At 43.3% G+C, this 22,251-nt stretch overlaps 1 protein-coding gene across 7 annotated transcripts in view; it reads right to left on the bottom strand.

Moving 5' to 3' along the window:
* chchd3a (coiled-coil-helix-coiled-coil-helix domain containing 3a) overlaps positions 1–22,251 on the bottom strand; it is a 138,245-nt gene that overhangs the window by 15,003 nt on the left and 100,991 nt on the right. For all 7 annotated transcript variants that reach the window (XM_083758252.1, XM_083758250.1, XM_083758251.1 and 4 more), the window contains one exon: positions 12,147–12,217. In XM_083758252.1, coding sequence (XP_083614378.1) covers positions 12,147–12,217 — 71 coding nt within the window. The remainder of the gene's footprint in view (positions 1–12,146; positions 12,218–22,251) is intronic.

Genomic DNA, 22,251 nt, shown 5'->3' on the forward strand with positions numbered 1-22,251 from the left:
CTTTATTAGGTCATGGCTTGGCAAAGTTGCGTTTTTAACTTTGCCAAGCCATGACCTAATAAAGGCTTTTTAACTCAACCGGATGGAGTGTTTGAAAAATGATTGTGCATTTTGAACGTTTCAGTTCAGTTTCAGTTCATAAAGAAGGCATTTTTTGAATCGGCCTCAGGTCTTAATGGGTTAACACCGAGAGACATACTGTAGTGCAGTCAAATAGTAAAAAGTGATAGCCATAGATCTCTGTTAAGGGTGCATGCACACCACACCAACACACGCACACACACAGCTTCAGTTGAACAAATGGTGCAAACCAGACGCTCATCTGTCATGATTTTTGCTTTAAATATAACTTTGAGAACTGAATTAGTGTAACCTAACACCACACACACACACACACACACACACACACACACACACACACACACACACACGACACACACACACACACACACACACACACACACACACACACACACACACACACACACACACACACACACACACACACACACACACACACACACAATTGATGATATGGATTCACTCTGGGCCCGCCTCCAGATTGAGTTCTCGCCGGCCACATTGTCTATTTATCATCATTTGGGTCCACTTAGGGGTTAATAGGGTTAAAAGGTGACGCGGGGCTGCACTCTTGAAAGGCCCTCATGTTCGCTCCGCTTAAGACACACGTCAGGGCAAATAAATACAAATGATCCAGTTACGGAGAAAAATGACACTCGCTCGTCTCACGATACTCGTCTCAAGAGAAGACCTGTGACCCCCCCACCCCCACCAAGACATCCATCAGCACAGATAGAGGAGAAAAGAGAGGAGGGGGTACTGTATCTGTGAACGAGGTGCACAGACAGACAGAACAGCAGTCCTAATGTACCTCCACCACACCCCAATATCCCCATCTGGTCAGCATATATAACTCAATCCTGGCATCTGAGAAGCCTTTGACAGAGGTCTTCGTGCTTTGCATTTGATTGCAGCTCTACCTCATGAATGGCAAAACACTGAAGACCGTCTTATAGCAGGCACAACAGATCATCTGCATGATAAGACCGATAAGCGTGGACCTGACCCTGTAGGAACGTACAAAGCAACTGGAGATGACCAGGGATGACTACAATGTTAAGCGAGTGCTGAGGCTGGGTGAACGAATACTGTTATAACAGCACAGAGGGAGGGCTGCTGGCGACACCACATAAACGATAGTTGGCTTGATGGAGCCTGAAAGAGAGATGTGTGAGAGGTGAAGACTGACTAGGAGAGACAAAAGAAATTAAAATAAAGACAACATAGATTAAGTCTTATAAAGCAGTGGTTATAGCCCATGACCCAAAACGGTGACAATAGCCAATCTACAAGCGGACAACCCGTCGCTGCGCCTTAGTGCGACGATTACGTTTAATAATGTGTAATACACAGTTTGGACGTGACTGAGATGCAAAACGGAGTAGCTCTGTAATCAAAATCAGCTGTGTTTGTTTGGAGGAAGTTGCAGCTATGGGAATCACACAGGTGAATGAAATCAAGATTAATTTATATTCATAAGGGTCTATCTATTCTATGTCATCACGTGGGACATTTCCGTTTGACAGGAATTCAAAGTAATTGAGTTTGCCTTTTGATATAAAAAATACACAATTGGTTTAAAAATAAATAATTGGCATCTATCTATTGTAGGTATGTCCATATTATGATGTTACTTTTGTCTTGTCAGAGAGAGACAGTGTGAATGCATCCTCTTCACTTTAACTCACAGGCCAAGAGTCCGAGCCTCCACCAGGGCCTCACACACAGATCAATACGGCTGACACTTGACGTTGGTTCACCAGCGTGTGTGAGCCTTATAACTACTATAAGACAGAGGTCACCCGGCCTGGTTGAAGGCTTATCGCAGGTACACACTCTGTCACGCCAACGCCAAGAGCCAGGTCCGGCCGGTGCACAATCAATGTCGACCGTGCAATGCAACGCAACACCACCAGAGCCCTGGCCGTTCCGTCACCACTACTGTATGCTAACAGAGCAGGCATAAACAACATAAGATAAACCCAACGATTAAGAGATGTAAACGATCCTCCCAAACATTTACAACGCAAAATCGTTAATACAGCCCCTAAAAGGCTGTGTGTGTGCGTGCACAAACGTCCTGTTTTACAGACTAGAAGCTTTTGCAGCTAAGAGGGAGAGCTTTTAAGGCAGTTATTGACTTGTGTCTGGCTGCTCACCATCTTGTCTCGGGGTTCAAGTTGCCATAGCTACAGGAGCTTGTGATGGAAGCGTCTACAGTATAACCCTCACCGACGATGGTGGATATAGAAAAACCACAAGAGGTGAAATGCTACACAAATGGCATACAAAATGGTCTCATAGCTCTCAAACGTCCTTCGTTTTACTCGTGCTAGGTCGCTAGCCATTTCCCAAAAGATATTTATACATTTCGTAAACTTGTGAAATTGGATATTTCTCTGTAATGTGTACTTTACCGGGAACGCATCCGTGTCATTTAAGATTTATTTGGCTATTCAAAAATAGCAGATCTACAAGCTCAATTCATATATTTTTTAAAGCAAACTATTTTAAGTCAAATTTGGTTTTGGGGGCCCCCCAAAATATTTTGAGATGGGTCCAATGCCAAATTCATATAACTTTGGGGGTTCTGGCCATGAAAAGGTTTGAGCAGCATTAATCTTTACAGTAAAACGGGTTAAGTAAAAGCACCATTGGTTAATGTTGGTGCAGTAATTAATCCCACTGTGGCCAGCCCCCTCCATGCACAGTTGCACACACATTACAAATCACATCAGGGGCGCAGTGGGAGTTTGTATTGTTTCTTGTAAAAACAAGGGAAACTTTTCTTTCCCCATTCTCCCACACCAACGCAATCAGACCTTTAAGTACAGAGTGGCCCACCTCTGCAAAGCCATTTGTATTCCACGGAGGCCATGTTCAACAGAATGGGGTTGCTGAGAACTTTGTTCTTATTTTCGGTGGGCGTTTAATGACTCTTGTGTTAAACTTCAATCACACAGACTCCAGATCAGCCCTTAACACATTGTCTGCTGACATCTGTTGTCTGCAATTGACGTAGGCCTATATATATGTATGTTTTATATCGCTTTATATGGATCTGAAACGGCACGGTTAAAAAACAAGTTTTAGCCCAGAGCCGGTTGCTAGGCAGTGCGTTGCTCACTCCCGCACGGACAGAACGTGCTCATGCATGCGTAGACTACTGTTATAATTAGGATATTCTCTGGCTCTTTTCTCAAAAACTATACGTCGCTGTCCGTAGTGCTGCTCAGACAGCCGAGGTTCGGATCTGATTTCTGATTTTCCAGAATAAAGTTTGAATTGAATACTACAGTGCCACACAAAAGTATCAAACGCAACAGATATACAATCTCGAAACGCGGCGCGTCGATCTGCCGTTTTTGAATTTGAATGCTGAAAAGTAAAGGTTTTGGACATATGAGGTTTCCACCCGACAGAGACAATATTAGGGACTGGCTTCCTCTCTCTCCGACTGAGGGTAGATTGCATTAGATAAGACCTTGTTTATTTATTTTTTACAGATGCAGTGGAATGTTTTCTTTGCCTCAAATGGCGTGAGATAACACCGCGATGATGCACATAAGTATGAAAAGAAAGTTTTCCTTCGACACCAAACACCTCCGCCAAAGATAGCCAATTTACAAGCTCACAACGTGTGGTATTGCGATGCGTGGCATTGTGGCAAGCTTACAGATCAGCTGTACGTAGTTTTCTTCTCTAAAATGTATTATTTGTCATAATGCCACCAGCTTAATTTTAGCTTTCAATATCTTTATTTATCTTAATTCTCTCCTTTTGTCACAAACCAGTTCAATGTTCTTTTCATTAAGACATCCCTTCAGTTCTATAATAGATGCCCTTTGTCCTTATTGTTTTGGGTGGTGGGGAGTCCTGAGTCTCGGCTAACATTGTTTTCGCCAGAACTTGATCTATTATGAAGCGACGGCGTCTGTGTGAGTTCACGACCGTCTGAACAGCTCTGAAAGAGTGTCTCCCCTCCTGTGTCCTCCAGACGGTCTCTGAGGTCCTCTGCCCTCCTTGGGGACAAGACTTGTTTCGCGTCGGTTGCAGGTTTCACCAAGCTCCACAATAGCTCCGTACTTACAGTGGGACAAAGATGAACAACAGTGTGGTCTGAGCTCCCTGGGGACCGTCTGCATATAGCCCTCATAAGTGCCTGGGAGGATATTCCCAAAGCAAAAGGCTCCGGTGTTGAAGGAACAGTCCACATACTGTACTACTACTGTCCACATACTGTACTGCTGAAGGGTGGGTAGGTGTCCAGATAGGTTGCAACATGCAAGTATTCAAATCAAAGCATGAAAAACGGGTTGATCCACAGGGGTGTAGAGAGAGAACTATTGTTAACAATCCACTGTTCTCTCTGTGCTAAGATCTCTCTGTGGTTGCTTTATTGTCTGGGGCCAAGTACAGTATATAAAATTGTGTTGATGGTTAATGTAAAAAAAGAAAATCACTAAAATGAAACTGTTAATATCTCAAAGTCTGGGGTTTACGTGAGCAGAATTGTTCGTCATCAGACAAGCAACCCAGCTCTCCTCCCATTGATTTGGAAACAGCTATATTTGTCTCCGTCTGCTCAGATTGTGGTTCAGTCTAGTGAACTTAGGGAGTTGCCTTCTCATGCAGACAAGTCTCAGAACAGATGAGATTTACTTGAATTCACAAGCGTGTTCTACTTTGGCTGCACAGTGAGTTTGTCCAACAAAAAATGTTTGCCTTTTGCCTTTTTTTCCCTCAATAAATAGCTAGAATTACTAAAACTGCAACGCATCACAGACACGTTGTGAGCTTGTAGGTCGTCTGTTTTCAACACACAGTTAAGTATAAATCAGCCATTACGACGCTATCAAGGCCTGCCAAAGATTTTAGTTGACTAAAATCTACGGTAGATTAAGTCGACTGAGCTAGCTAAAACGTGACTGAGACTGAAAGGAATTTTATTAAAAAAGACAATGACTAAAACTATGACGTCAAAATGTGCCGTCAAAATTCATTGTGGTCCAGCTTGATGCTGCTTACCGTGCATACGCTAGACTGAGTGAGATAGAGAACGGAACAGGGAAAAAACAAACAAAGGCCAGATTGTGTGAGGAGATGGCAGAGATGGCATGTGTGTGTACAGACTGTACACATACGCTGTTCAGAAGCTACATACACTAGAGAAAACCAGAGGAGAGAGGTGACGGTCAAGTGACTGAATGAAATGAGATTTCATCACCTTAGTGAATATCAGGTCTCCCCCCCCCCCCCCCCCCCCCACACACACACACACACGTTCACACTCACACACAGTAAACACAAACACATTGTCGCGCCGCCTGTGAGCTTGTGACAAATGTCACAATCAAGGAGCAGGGTGTGTGGGATTGTTTTTCATGTTCGTGTGGAACGTTCAGTGTTGCTGTTGTCGAAGCGCCCGCCGCCTGTCAACCATCAGTCACCATGTGATGTTCTGGTCCAATCCCTGCTCTCCGCAGGGGAGCCGGCACAAACATGGACGCCAGGCCACATCCAACAAAAGCAACCTTAAAGCCCCGGCAAAGGTTACCGCTGACAGGGGGCTTAGGGGCTATACCGCTGCTACACTACTGAATGTCTGTCTCTCTCTCTCTCTCTCTCTCCTTGGTCAGAATCTTACATCTATCATTCTCCTCCATGGCTGTCAGCTTCTCATTTGAAGCAGGAAGTCCCACAGGGTCACTGCAACCTGTCTAGGTGTGTGCGCGAGTGCATGTGTGCGCGAGGTTGACACACCCTTTCATATGGGGTACAAGTATCGATTAATTTCGATACTTTACTCAATACTTGGTACTTAATACTCAATACTCAGTATTTGATTATCGATAATTGATAATATCTCAAACGTATATACGTAGCGCTTCTCTGAGTACCCAATTAGTTCTACCACCAAGAAGTACAATTTTCATATATTGTTGCTGTCGAGCAGAAACATTTCATCTCCATATTTGAGTTTTTTTGTGTTTTTTGTTGTAAATTAACGCCCTACTTGATCATACTACAGCGTCACAGAAAAGCATCAAGCTTGAAACACGAAGCGACATGTTTCGAGCTTCGAGTGACATGTTTCGAGCTTGAAACACGAAGCGACATGTTTCGAGCTTCGAGTGACATGTTTCGAGCTTGAAACACGAAGCGACATGTTTCGAGCTTCGAGTGACATGTTTCGATGGTGCTACTTTTGCTATTTTTAAAATTAGAAACCTAAAAGTATCAGTGTGGAGGATATTAGGTTATATAGGGGGCATACTTAGTTTAGACTAGTCATTGGTTAGACATGGGTTAAGGTTAGGTTTAGGTGTGCTGCCCCGTGGGAGGTTATAGGTTTAGGGTGAGGGTTTGATAGGTTGTAGTTGTAGGACTAATGACTGGTCTAACCAATGACTAGTCCAAACCAAAAACTGTCTAAACTAAGCACTGCACCCGAATTGTCAAATTAAATGTTTATAATTAGAATGTTAATAAACAGATTAGTATGATTAACCCCTCAAGCCGTACTTTATACTTCGTCGTACAGTGATGTCATGCAAAACAACCACAAAATAACCAAAATGTCTAATGCCCTGACGCCATCCTTTAAAGGCAAGGAGAGGTAAAGAACATGACATGTATTATTGTGTTAATTTTGTACGCTATGTTGATGAATTGAATACATACTGTAAGGACCACAATGGAAACAATGGAAGTCCCCAGGAGCCTTTTTTGTGTCACCCCGTTAGCCCTAATGTCTTACTGTACCTCGTGCTGTTTACATTTCCGAGAATTCAATCAGTCCAAAACACCACGACACAGACCCATTCAACATGCATGCCATGCACGCACCCATGACGGGAACAAAGCCATCCCTCTTCCATACATACAGTACATACATGCGCTCTAGTAGTAAAGGTCATACACTGTGATAGTGCATCAGAGGTGGATAAAAGCTTCGAGTGGATACAATGGCAGTGTATAAATCAGAACGCAGAGAGAGAGAGAGATACTGTAGGAGGGCTCTTCTCAACGGCTTATTGGGAAGAACCCTTATCTACAGCCAGTGTCAGGAGGAGAATAAATAAACGCTGTGGTCAGGTGTGTATATAGCCTAAAAGTATGCGTTGTCGTACAACGGTGTCGCGTGCCGAAAATAGCTCAATAGCACATGCTCAAGACACGCGGCATCCGCAGCCATTTGTGAGCTTGTAGGTTGCCTATATTTTGGGAATGTGACACTCGGACAGTGAAAATTCGACAATTTAGGTATTTAGCAGACTCTCTAAATCGGACTTACGGAAAGGAAGAACAACACATGGTAATATATTAGCTGAGACCCTAACATCCTAACACCCTTTAACCTACCTGATCACACAAAAGCATCAAAAGTATAGCAGATACACAAGCTCGAAATGCGGTGCGAAGCTGAATTTGAATCCTGAAAAGCACAGTCAAAAGGACTGTACATTGGGGGTTAGAGACCTCTTATCAAATCTTATTCACGTCTATGTATTCATAAGACATCCATATTATACCTTATATACCATTATATGCATGGAAGCATGTTATAAGACTTCCCCTTAGTGAGCCATATACAGTGTGTGTGTGTGTGTGTGTGTGTACGCCCACTGCTGATCTACATTCTTTAAAAATAAAATAATCCACATGTCAAAGTTCTAGGTGGAAGAAAAATAGAACTATTCTACTATTTCAATGAACTTTTTCTTGTGTGTGTGTGTGTGTGTATGTAATGAGGTCACGGTGATGCAGTACTGTTCCAGTTGGGAGAACTCCATCATGTTCAGGCGGGACAATCTGGCGGGAATACAGCGGGAGAGCAGCTGTACTACACACGCACACGCACACGCACACACACACACACACACACACACACACACACACACACACACACACACACACACACACACACACACACACACACACACACACACACACACACACACACACACAGCGCATCTGCTTATAATGTATTTTTTCCCTCTAGTATTTAGAAAGTTGGTGTAGCATAGCATACACCTGCTTATATAGCTTATAGTGTACATAATATTGTGTAATCTCCATAGTATTAACTTCCTGAGTTTTCTCTTAAATGTATGCCCTACTTGATCATACTACAGCAGGGTTCCCCTATTCATTTTCCTCAAGGGCCATATTTTGACTAGGGTACCAGGCTGGGGGCCGAGTATGCACGCGCGAGGTCGATGTCTTGCCCTGAAAATTGAAAAGGATGCCCAGTCAGGCTACTGACCCCCATTTAATGCCATTTATATCTTTGCAGCGTAGCTTTGTGTATCCTTGGTATCTGCCAGCGTGGAAAAGAGCATTAGAACAACCATCCATTCCCAGCATGGCCGACTATATAACTACACCACATTGTGGCTGTTGAACAGAAACCTTGCATGTCCAGAATGCAGCTTTATGTATTTAAAAAGAAAAATGTTTAAAATGTATGCCCTACTTCAGCAAGAGTGTCGCACAATAGTGGAAACTTTTCGTTTTCACACCAATTTTTTTTTATAAGCGAGTACCTTTCACAATGTTAAATAGTTTCAAAAATAATTATAGAAAAGAACGGACATATTTGGGTCATAATTGGACATAATGAGTTTTCCACCCGACAGCGACAATTAGATATATTATCAACTCCATCACCATGTAGACATTAGGACTAATTTGAACACAGATAAATCAGACAATTAGGACATTCTAGTGTGCGTCGCTGCTCATGCATGTGTGTGTGTGTTGGGTGGGAGAGATCTCTCATACTTCATAAGAGCTGGTAGAATATCAGATCAAATGTTAATTCCATCAGTTACGGCTATGGCCCAATCTACTACAGTAGGACCTTTCTTCTATCTCCTGTGGGCATTTTCAAGTTTGAGGAAATCAAAAGGGCTGTGAGACAAGATGTCTTGCTCTTATTATTCACCCGAGGCCAACAGATAACATCTTATCTCTCTGCTGCCTTTCTGTCACAGCAGAGACTGTATCCATATAATACACTATCCAATGTACCGCCCCCTGTGGCACTGCTCTGTGGGCTTGTAAGTCTGCTATTTCTTTTAGATATTAACTCTATATAACTCTAAACCTAACCTCTAAATCAAGGGGTCCCCTGCAGCTAAATTATAGTTTGGAACCAAATGGACCATTATGGGGGTCTGTAACTCTCTGAGTTAATTAGGGTTCATGCGGTTCCATTTTTACACTCTCAGTTGAATTAACATTAATTTTGCAATATAAATTGGGGTCCCAGAGTTAGAAATGCCATTGAATGAGGGACTGTGGACCAATGCATGTCAAACTGGGAGTCCTTGAAATTAAATTGGTTGAGAATCACTGCTAGAACCGTCAAAATCTTCTGTTATGGGGGTCCCTGGTAGGGTTGGGATTCGGTGCCGGATCCTTACCGGATCCCTCTTAACGGTTCCCTTAACGGATCCTAATATTATTTTTTCCCCCTTTTTTCTAAAATAGATTATAACTAACCTAACCAAGTACATAATAAACACAGATTTAGATCGCATTCATTTCACTTTGCGTGCTCAGCCTGTTAACCACACTTTGGAGATCGATCTATCGATCTATCTATCGATATACCGTCCCGCTCGCTCCTCGGCGGTCGCTGAATGCACAGAACAGTGGGCGTATCCTCCCCGACCCCACTCCCTCATGTAGGTGGGGTGACGTCACCCCAGGCTCTGCTTGCATGCACACACAGACACATCAGAGCTAAATGACGACTGATGAGAACTGTTTGGGGAACCGTTAATAAAAATCCCAACCCTAGTCCCTGGCATATCTCTTCAAATGGGGGTCCGCAGGCTTATCAGTGTCAATTTGGGGGTCCTTGACATGAAAAAGGTTTTGGAACCACTGCTCAAAATGTCCAATTCTAACCATAATATTTTCCCAACTCAAATACATTTTAAACAACCATTTCTCTTGTGAGCGTCAGGATAATTATTGTCCTCACAATGTTTATTTCTCAAATTCTACTACCACACACACACACACACACACACACACACACACACACACACACACACACACAAACGCGCGCCTGAGCGATGAGCACAACCAGTTGCCAGATTTTTACGAGAGAAATTAGCAACCAGATCTATGAAAACAAGCCCAAAAGAAACGACTAACACATGAGCACTTTAAACCTATATACTGTGTACATCGGCTATTTGAAAATCTACTCTGCTATTTTCAACAAAATCTTGGTGAAAAAGTGAAATATTTTATACGAAATATTTTAACAACACAAATCTGGTATGATATGATATGAGGGTCCCTGGTACAAAATGCTTTCAGGTGGGGATGCGTGGACAATTACATGTAAATTTGAAGGAACATTTAGGAAACAAGCCCAAAGAAGCAGCTACACACACACACATCCCACAATTTCAAATATTTACAATTGACTTTACAGAAAAACCAGCCCAAAGTCACTTATAAGAAGCAGACATGGCCACACTGGGTACTGTGCACACACACGCCATGCACAGATACACAATACCACGCGCCTCGACGATGAGCACACCCAGTGAAACCCAATAAAGATCCGTGCTCAGATCCCTCCTCGCAACACCAGACCTTCCCCACCATTTCATTAGGACACACACACGCCCTGCACGCGCGCCCCACCGGCCTAATCCAATCACAAGTCTAGCTAATGCACCCTCCCGTAATCCAATCACCCAATCACGGCTCTCCGAAGCCAGGAGCACCCGCGTCACGTGACTGCCTGCACGCAACGCATGTTAGCTCGACGCTCGCTATAGCAGTTAGCGCCGGTGTAATGCTATTGCACTGCACTTTTCCCCCCCTCCCTACATAATGCGATTTGGGGGGGAGGGAAGTCTCGGGTCCAAGCTTCCTCACAGTCTATGGCTATAAACCCCAGCGGGGCTAGGCTAATCACTTTCCAGCATTTCTGAGGGAGACAATGATCCCGGCGTTAGCGCTGGCTAATGACGAGCTAACGCAATTAGCCTAGCCTCCCAAGAGGAGCCCCGCCAGAGCCTGGGACCGGCCTCCACCCACCTCCTGTAGGCTCCTCATCCACTCTCCCTGCATTACTATGGAGCCTAATGGCCTCTTATTAAGAAGACAGATGGAACACGGATGGGAGTGTCTTCTTTAGTTACATGTATGTGCGTGTCAAGACTAGGGCTTAATGTGCTGCGCACACGACAGGTTGGATACTTAATACAGCCGCCTCTGGTAATAACCATACGGATGTAGAAAAGATTTCCTGACGCCGGCGCGTCTTACGGTGTTTCGCAAATACGTCTCAGAGTTTACAGTAACACATGGCTCTTGATTGAGGCCTGGAAGTAAGTGGCGACCCATGTGAGCCAATCAGATAACAGCAACATTATTGGGTGCAGGCAGCCGCTGTGGTGGTCCGGGCACCCCCTGGCAGATTTGTTTTCTTTTACAGAATGGCTTTCCCAGATTGCATGTACGTGTCACATTGCGCTTTGTGACCTTTTGGACCTGTAAGCTTGTAGATCAGCTATTTTTTAAACGACTAAATTGTGAACTGGCCATTCAGCATTTAGGTTTGGCACTGTAAGTATATTTTACTAATATGCTTGTTCGCTGTGGTCGTGCATCAATCGTACCAAAACATAGATGTTGCAAAGTGACGCATTACTTTACCTGGGTCACATCTTTTGATAGATGCACTTGGAATGTTGACATGAAATATTAATCCCGTCCAGTGTTTCATCAGCACGATCATGACGAAATAGGCACATCTGATCATTAACGCATGGTGAGACTAAGGCTACCATAAAGATACCAGTGATGTCACTGTTACGCAACACAGAAGACTCAAAGCTGTTTATAAACCACAGTGGCATGACTTCACGGACGAATCCTTGGTATTGTTGGTAGCCGTTTATGTTGCAACAACAAATAAACTCAAATCACTGAAGTCCCACTTGAAGGAACCCAAGTACATGCAAATTCCTATAGAAGGGGGGTCGTATTTGTCGTTACTGTGTGCACCACCAAAGGCCAAGACTTACTTGAACTTGGAGTTGACTTGGTCCGCAGCCTTGTGATAGTTCTCTGTGGTGACCTTGTAGAACTGAGCACTCTGGACAGAGAGAGAGAGAGAGAGAGAGAGAGAGATAAGAAATGGATGAAAATCTGAGCAATCTGTTTCATAAAACAGTAACGACAGGCTACAAGACATGAAGATACAAACAAATAGCCCGTCACTTGTCGCTGGGTGACAAGCTACAAAACAAGCTACAAAGAAAAAGTTCATGAATCAATCATGATGCTTGTCAGCCTGTATAGCCAGCCTCTAAAGCCTTTATTACTGTTGTTGTCAGAATGTAGCATGTAGATCTGCCATTTTTGCCATTTATGAAATGTATTTTATTATTTAAAAATGCTTGATTCTGAAAATGTCGTGGTCAAGAAAAACAAGCCAATAAGTAGCAAAAAAAGTATTTCCATCTCCGACATCTTCTCCGCCTTTATATGGGAACTGTTACGGTTCTTTAAACCACTTAAACCCTGTATGTAGCTGACTGGAGTCCCCCAGGGCACTGTACTATGCCCCTCCTGTTTACGCTCCACACCAAATAACTTCGGTGGAAATATCCCGATTTACAAGCTCTCATGTGGTTTGCAAACACTGACACACAAGTCCACCTACAGCAGCATGAGCCCAACTCCAAAAGCCATTAAAATGTCACGGAGGGTGGATATTGCCACAGTACTATGAAAATAAAATCCACATTTAAGCATTTTGTATTTATTTGTGATAGGAGAGTAGAAGTAGTACTGCGGCAGAGTGGGGAACACACACAGGTCTCCAGTAGTAATCAAATCATCAGTCACAAGCAGGACATGGCAATTTAGTTTTTCTTCCAATGCACCAACCGGAAAAGCTAGTGGTGAGCCCCCTGTGTGCACGGAAAGAAGTCAGTTCGTTTATGAAATGAGTGATGTGTATGTGTGCGTGCGGTGGTCTTAAGCAAGCTAAGGGTTCCCAAACTTTTCAGGCCGCTACCGCCCTGCGCATGGCGCAAAATTAAATAATCTATACCTGTCAAAGGGATCAAACCAGTTAAAAGGGCCTCGGAAGTCATTCAATTGTAACTTTAGAAATGTGCAGAAACCCTGTACTGTAGGTTTGTTTACTGTCGAGTGAGAAAACAATGTTGCACATTAAGCTAATCATCCGGGGACCCCCAGTTTGGGAACCACTGATGTTATGGATGAAAGACAATATCAGTTTTTTATCATCTGCAGGAATGGTAGAATGCAGAATTTGTCACTTCACTTCAAACCTGTATTTATTCTCGAAAGACATTGAGGTCACCCTCATTTGCAGTGTCGTAGAGATACACCAAATACAATATTTCAAAGAACTAAACAAAGACAGAACAGAACAGCATTCTCACACAGAACAGTGTGAGAATGCATTATTTTATTTGCCTCTATATCTCTAGTGTGTGTGTGTGTGTACGTGTGACACATGCCACGTGCGTGTTTGTGCGCTTCTGTACGCGCGAGCGTGTGTGTTTCTCCCCTGACAATAACCCGTTGTAATAGCAGGTACCAATCCTGTAAGGTTCATCAGGGTCACTAGTCAACAACATCCAGAGACAGCAGTCATCACCCCCATGGTGACCCTTCCACCAAATGAACCCGCAGCACCACAGCCATGGAGTACATCCTCAAACCCTGAACGTATAACGGGCCGCTACGGTGCTCAAGGAAGCAAGGGTTTTGTCAGCCTTTTAGTGGGCCGTTATGCACGTTTATGACGGATCTGAAAGGAGCTCTAAAGTGTGATTGATGGCTCCGAGTCGGAGAGGAGGTATAATCCTGGATGAAGAACATGTCTTCTGGGTACCTATATGCTACATGGTACTTCTAAAGATTAATGTATTGATGCTCTGGAGTCAGAGGAGGTGTTAATCCTGGAGGAAGAAGATGTCTTGCTCTGGGATACGCACGGTAAAGACAACATGGACGTTCTAAAGATTAATGTATCATGCAAGTACAAAGTAGAAAGTACTGTAATAGAGATATATGGAAAAAAAGAGAATAGGGCAGCAACTATCGACTATGTCCTTAGCTATTATTCTATCAATTACTATTTTCAATTATCCAAGAAGAGCGTTTTTTTTGCTTATTTTATTTTTCATATATCAACGAATAAATCACTTTTTTTTCCTCGGACACACAGCAGGGTTGCGTGTCAGCATTGTGTGAAGAATGAAGATGTATGAATCAGGGTTTAGTTATTTGACAAGAATCACAGTCAAAGTCAGTGACGTGGTCACTTTGTCTTTGTCTTATATCAGAGGTGAATACCCTTGCGGCCTATAGGTTGAAAATCGGCCTATTGCGGCTGTACTCAAAACAAAGTAAATGTGCTAAATGTTTGCAGTGCAATGCGCTGTGCCCTTCTGTATGCGTCTTGCGGGACGGGACATCCATCATAGTTGAGAACAGATCAATAGGAATGAACAGAGCTGCTGAGGCGATCAATAGTGGTGTGTTACAGCAGTGGTTCTCAAGTCCCCACAGTCCCCACACCTACATTCATAATGTACCCATTTCCCTTCCTATAAATGTGCAATATTTAGTCAAAAGTACAATATTTCTCTTGTAAAGAGAACACACAAACACACAGTCACACACAGTCACACACACACACACACACCTTCTGCTTCAAAGGCAAAGCACATGATAGCACCGAATAACAATAACTGTCATCTTTATGTGGCTATTATTAGTTCCTGGGAATTTGTGCAGCAGATAGAGCTTGTTTTATGTCTGAGATCTACTCTGGAGTGTGGCGTAACAAAGACACATTTGTTTGAGAAGGAAGCACTTACTAGCATTTACTAGGAAACACTGCATTTTATCAGTCAAAATAGTAACATAGCTTGTCACACAAACATTATGATAAGATGGCGAGATCGCCTAGTGGTTATGGCGCATACCACATAATATAGGCTCTATATACACCTGACAGGTGAGTCGTGGGTTCCATTCCTGAGCCCAACAACCTTTGCTGCGTGCCACTCTGTGTCAGAGTGTCTCCTGTCACTCTCCACTGGACCATCCAAATAAAGTGGAGATTTTGATTCCCGAGCCAAAGACCACAGTGAGACTTAGTGTGTGTCTCAGTGTGCTCTTACATAAAGGCATCAAATCCCAGAAAATATATTTAAAAACATGCACGCACACGTTTGCGACTGGCGTCTCGGATCGAGTGGTTACTATTCTAAAAACAGACAAAGAAACTTATGAAGGCAGAAAGAAAAAGATTATTTACAGATAAGATAATGACAGGACTGTTTCTGGTGTGTGGACATTGACAGAGAGAGAGAGAGAGTTTAAGTCTTCGCTTGGAATACTAAGTGTGAGCTAATAATACCTGTTTAAATGGCAGAGGTGGCACTAATCAGTGCTCTAATCCAAACAGGGGCACAAAGGCCATGCATGACAGTGATTGCACACACTCTCTCTCTCTCTCTCGCTCGCTCGCTCACACACACACACACACACACACACACACACACACACACACACACACACACACACACACACACACACACACACACACACACACACACACACAAAGAGCAGGCACGTGCCCGCACACAACAACCGATCCTGCTGAAAATGTTAACGGACACACATACACAATCACAATCACTCCCACCCTACAGTAAATGTGCTTGCACACATGCGCGCACACATACACACACACACACACACATGATCTAGATTACCAATTTTATTTGTGGGGTTGTTGTGTGTGATTACAGAGTGGGCCTCAAATCGCAATTTCCTGCAACTCCCTGAACGAATTCAGAGCTGTCTGTTAGTCCAAATGAGAGTAAGAGAGCTGCCCTCAGTTTGGCAATAAATAAATAAAAATATGAACAAAAACATAACAAAAAAAATAATATATATATATATATACTAGTTACGTTGCAGCACACTATGGGAAGAAGGTAATTGCGGGAGTTGACTCCACATGTAGTAACGGATGGGTTATTAGTTATTATTATGTGTCCTTATTAGTGTAGTGTAGTGTAGTCAACACGTTATGGCTCGTACACACTGCCCGGTATTTGCTCCGATTATGCTGTCGGGGAGCATTTTTGGCGCTCGCCGACAAAACCCCTGATCTGACATTAAAGGAGAATTCCATACTAAAAGGCTTTCTTACCTTTCTTTGTAGTTGTTACGTCCCCATCAAAGAGGTCCAGGTGTTATTTTGTGCAAAAGCTCCTTATTGGTTATTTCCCCTACCATAAGCCCTAAATTAATTGCATTGAATTGAATGGGATGTATGGGGTGTTGTGCTAATTCGCTTATTTCCATCGCTCAAAATTATATATTTTTTGTATATATCCTCTCTTCATAATGTAAATAATAACCCAAGCGGCACACTTTACTACTTATTTCGATGGAAATAAGCAAATTAGCACAACACCCCATACATCCCATTCAATTCAATGCAATTCATTAAGGGCTTATGGTAGGGGAAATAGCCAATAAGGAGCTTTTGCACAAAATAACACCTGGACCTCTTTGATGGGGACGTAACAACTACAAAGAAAGGTAAGAAAGCCTTTTAGTATGGAATTCTCCTTTAAGCGGTGCCCAAAAGGTAGATCACGATCTACCAGTAGATCACAAAGGCTTTGCAGGTAGACCACATGACATGCCCCTAAAGATATATATAATTTTAATATAAAAAACGATTTTTGCATCTGCCGCTTTAGATGACCTGAGATGACTTGATTGATTGACATCAAAAAGGGCCTGTCAGCTCAAACACACAATGCAATACTTGTTGTTGCTTACAATCATCAGTAGCAAAGTGAAATACCAACAAAAATAAAACCCTACCATTTCCATTTTCCCCCTTTATTTCCCATTCCATGTGCGTCTGTCTTATATGTAGCCTATGAAAGGCCCCTCAGTTACATTTTGTAACTATTTTCAGCAATGGGATGATAGTTTTATTTGGTGGGTATGTTGAGCTGGTCGTTTTGAAAGTAGCTCTCAAGTAAAAAAAAGTGTGGGCACCCCTGGTATAGATGATTATATATATATATATATATATATATATATATATATATATATATATATTCATTCCGTCGGTAAATCCCTGTAGGCTACCCACATATTGGTAGCCTATATTAGCCAAATATTGGCGTTAGCATTTCACTTGAATAAAGAATAATGTTGTGTGCGAGCGTGCGGAGAAAGACAGTTATTTAATGAAACTCAAGATTATAACGTCCTGTGTTGGTAGCCTATATTAGCCCAATTCCTGTGTGTGTGTGTCATGCTTAGAGTATATACTCTAAGGTGTCGTGCCGAGAGAGAGAGAGAGAGAGAGAGAGACACTGCACGTCAAAATGAATTGGAATAAAAAACAAATGATGTAGCCGCTGCCTATATGTATCGGGTCTGGATCGCATGTTGGTGAACTCTTGCCGTGTGTGATCTTCGGCGTGGGGCGGAGGGGGTCCGCGGTAGTATGCGTGGGAGTCCACTGTCCGCGAATACAGTCACTGAGTCTGTTACCCATTAGATCAGCGAGTCTGCTGCCACGTTTTCTCGGCGCTCCGCTGTTTTTGTGTGTGTGTGTGTGTGTGGGGGACACGGGGACGGGGTAGTGTTGTGCATGTGCGTGTGTGTGTGTGTGCAATCAAAAGTACTCGGCAGTAGCGAAATAGTCAATGCGAACAGTGTAATCGTAATACTTAGGCAAAAAACAACTATTGTCGAAGAACAATGTTGATGTAACTAAGAGATTCGCTGATTAAGCTATATTTTATATACATTGATTTAGAAGGAATAAGCAAAATCGTGAGGCGACAATTCCTCTCCTTCCACGTTTCTCTTCTCCTGCGGAGTGCGGACTTGGAGAGGGAGATGAGAGGCAGAGGGGGAGGGGCTGAGAGCTAGTGACGGGAGCGCACATGTTGGCTTTGGTTGTGTTTTCATTGGCTTGTGGCCACATCTTTTCATTGGCTGATGGCCACATCTTTTCATTGGCTGATGGCCACATCTTTTCATTGGCTGATGGCCACATCTTTTGCGCACGTGACAACTTTACACTTGTTATAATAGATATATGGTTGTGGAAACCTTGTTCAGGAAATGGAAAAAGAAATGTTCCAATGAATCCAATGTAGTTCATATTTATTTATTCCACTTCCATTTTTCCTGGGGGCTACACTCCCTCTGCCAACCTGGGGAGAGCCCCAAACTGAAGCTCATGCTTCTTTCAATGCATGAGGAGTGAGCAGGCCGCTTCTTATCACCTAAAAGGGGTGATAAGAAGCCTCCCCCTGGCTGACCAGGACTACTGCATGTGAGGGTACCTACTACCTATACCCTCATAGGGGACACAGGGCCCTTGCAAACTGCACCTAGGGTATGGGCGCCCAGGACAGAACACACCCCCAGCGTCCCCATGCGGGAATCGAACCCGGGACCTTCTAGCTGTGATGCCACAGCATCTGCTCCAAGGATATCGCCCAAAAGGTTTCTACTCGCCAGCAACGATTATACTCAACGCAGTTACGCATTAAAAAATAAAAATAAAAACATCCACCTTGATTAACATTCGATGGACAAACATTTCTTCAAAATCAGCGATTTCTCACTAGCTGGACTAACTGTTCTCTCAATTCAGAACAATGGGACCTCGTGTTTTATGGGGGTCCCTGGAACAAAGTACAAAACAATCTATAGTAGGTTCTACTTCTGAATTTAAATTAAAATAGCGCACACAAGTGTCCCCCTTTGTTTCTCCCCTTGTTCTAGTTGCCTTGTGGCTTTTTTAGCTCATCCGGAGGCAAAAAAGAAAGCCAGCGGGGGGGACGGGGGGTGGGGTGTCACAGACAAATGAAGTCATTATTGCTAATGCACTCCAGCGATATGGAGAAGATAACGTTCTCAACACAGACACGCAGGCCTCAATTCAGACTAGAAAACACCCCTGGTTTTTAATGAGTGGAAAACAAATAAAACACAGCGCTTAATGGCTTCGCTTCTCTTATCTGTTGCCGGGCAGGAGGGCGACGAATGTGGAAGAAACCCCTTACCATGGCAGCCATTACAACACTGCATGCACCTATATGGTAACGTATGCGCCTATATGGTAACACCATTACAACACTGCAGCATTTAGGGTTGGGATCCGGATTTTAACGACTCCCTCTTAACGGTTCCCGATTCCTTAACGTTGCTCTTTAACATATTCCTATAGGGCAGCGGTGCCCAGAAGGTAGATTGTGATCTACCAGTGCTAGATCACAAAGGCAGGTAAGCCTAATACCTAAATGACTTTGCCTTTTTTTTTACTAGTTTTTGAATAGTTAAAATTGCCAATCTACAAGCATACAACGTGTCGATGTAGATTGGCTATTTTGAACTTTATATGTTTTTTAAAAAAAAGTCCCACGTGTCCTGCCCCTGAGAGCACTCCTCGGAGCACAGGTCTAGGTTATTGTGGGCCAGAAAATGTTCGGAATTCGCCAATCATCAGGGTGGAATATGAAAAACGAGGTGGCGCAAACCTACCACACTACAAAATGTGCATGAGTTAGACTTTCACTATGGTCATATTCACACCTGTACTTCGGTAGAGTCGATGCAATGCGGAGAAGTCGCATCAATTTTGCATATTTAATTTGCTGTGTTTGCCTTCACACCGCGCTGTCATCCGCAGCAATTGGAAATGCAGCAGGGACCTTTATCAGTGTGTTCAATTCATAAACTACACAGTGAAATCTATGGTGCTAAAATTATACTCTTAAAGTAATAGTTCGGACGTCACGTAAAATTAGGGTAACGTGCATTATGCATGCAGTGTGTCGTCGGGCCGTCGGGTACTGGACCAGTGGACCTCTCTCTCTCTGTGCACGCACTGTTCTTTTGGGCATGAGGCACAGCGCTGAGTACACTGAGCGCAGACAGCAGTGCAACATGAATCCGACCTTCAACGTTTACAAGTTTATCGAGATGAAGAAAGTCCCTAGGCTACTCCCCACACAGTGACAGTAACAGCACTCCATGTTTACGCACAGACAGACAGAATATTCTGACGGCTACACTGCAGTGTTTTTATGTGTTTCCTTATAAGCAATTGATTAATGTACTTGTGACTTCGATGAGGGCTTCAGTCTCCTCATTCGACCACATCTATCCACGGTAACGGGACATCTTTGCACCGCGTAAAATATGCCTTCGCCGTCTCCAACTCTGTTTCCTCTTCATTCATCCGCCACATAGTCTCCTTCATTTACTTTATTTAGTGCGGATTGCATTCACACCTGCACCAAATCAAAATCAAGTGCGATTGGAAGCGAAGCAAAACCCCCGTTTTGTTTTTGCATTGTAGAATGCGGTTCTTTGATTAGGATTCACAATGAGGTTTCACAACTGCCAAACTGAGTGCACTTTCCGACAATACGGAGCAGGATTCGTTTTAATCGCAGTGAAGCTTTCTGGTGTGAATATGACCTCAGTCACATTCCAAGTGTGTTTGCTTTATATACCTGTACTTACATAATAACACATAATGTAGCGAGCCTGTACACAGTATATCAAGTCATGAGAATAAAAAATGTGTGTGTATGTGTGTGTGTGTGTGTGGTAAAGTGAGTGAAAGAGAGGGCGACAGCTCAACTCCTGTTGAGGCCTTATCTGCCGCTGATAAACGTGTGCTAATTAAATTATGGCGAGGGCGTGCAGAGAGCACGAGAGGCTTTCCTGTTGCTTCAACCCGTGTGTGATAATGACCCACGCATCACAGCGGCTGAGCTCTGGCAACAGGAGGCTCCTCTCTCTAAAGGCACGGGTACAGCGGTGAATGGTGCACATTCAGCTGTGAATGGTAGCAACAGGCAAGAAAGTGGCCCTGTTGAGCTTCACACGATAGGAAGCTGAGTTTTTAGTGTAACACCAGTCTTTTTCAGTACGAGTACAGGAGTTCAGTACAGTATAACGATTACAATATAGTTCCACCGCTCACTTCACACAGGTGTGATTTTTTTTCTAGGTCAATGATAGCATTGTTGCTATCAAACAAACGTTTTTACTATGAAAACGTGCAGTAACGCTCACCATGTAATGCTACACACACACACACACACGAAAGTGTGAGCTTCTCAGCTCTGCAGAAACAGCAGGAAATATACGATTTTGCTAATTCCTTCTAAATCTCTGTATATAAAGTATAGCTAACTCGTCGAATCTTTTAGTTACAACAATATTGTTCATATGGATATACGGTAATAAAGAATCAACTAATGTTACTGCCGTCGAATTATGACAATATCACTGAGACAGTTTATTTATTTTTGGACCACAATGCTTATATGAGACAATTTAAAATGAAACTTCTATGACAGTGCTGACATAATGAAGTGACACTATTGCGGTAGAGTGTCTCAGCCCTGCGGTCGCTCGTCGCCTATAATTATTATGATTATTAATTATTAAGGCGTCTTACTGGTCTTCATACTGTATAGACTATAGCACTGTTATCAGTGTATGTTGGATTCATGCTAATTTTCATGACATCTTGACCTCTTAAACCCTCGACACTTTGCTAGAAATGCCCATCTACAACCTCACAACACCTCGCAGTCGATTGCTTTTGACGCAGTATTGGATTTATTTAATGAAATTTAAAATTTGCGGTGTTAAAAAAGGTCTTAAAAAAAGTCTTTAATTTCACTTAAAAAGTCACTTGAGAAATGTGCAGATATCCTGTATACACTTATTTTGGTCTGTTTACAGCTCCGAGTGAGAAACCAATGTTGCACGTTAAGCAAATCATCTCGCTCCTCAAAAGGAGAAGTGTGTCTTGGAGGGAGCGTGTGATGTTGGATGAGTGTGTGCCGCTCTGTCGTTTGTCACTGTGGAAGTCACCATGTGCTCCCCGCCTGGCGGCAATGCATGTAGGCTCTTCCCTCTCGTCTCATAACAATTCAACGCCGCTGCCTGCCACTCTCGAGCACGTCTTCGCCGCTAGAGTGCTTGTCACAGCTTCTAAAACACACTCGGAAAGGCGGCCATTGATCGTCGCATGCGAGGCGGCGAGCGGGTAAAGAGAAAAGC

Source organism: Protomyctophum parallelum (assembly GCF_964188405.1).
Source record: "Protomyctophum parallelum genome assembly, chromosome: 22".
Classification (NCBI taxonomy): Eukaryota; Metazoa; Chordata; class Actinopteri; order Myctophiformes; family Myctophidae; genus Protomyctophum; species Protomyctophum parallelum.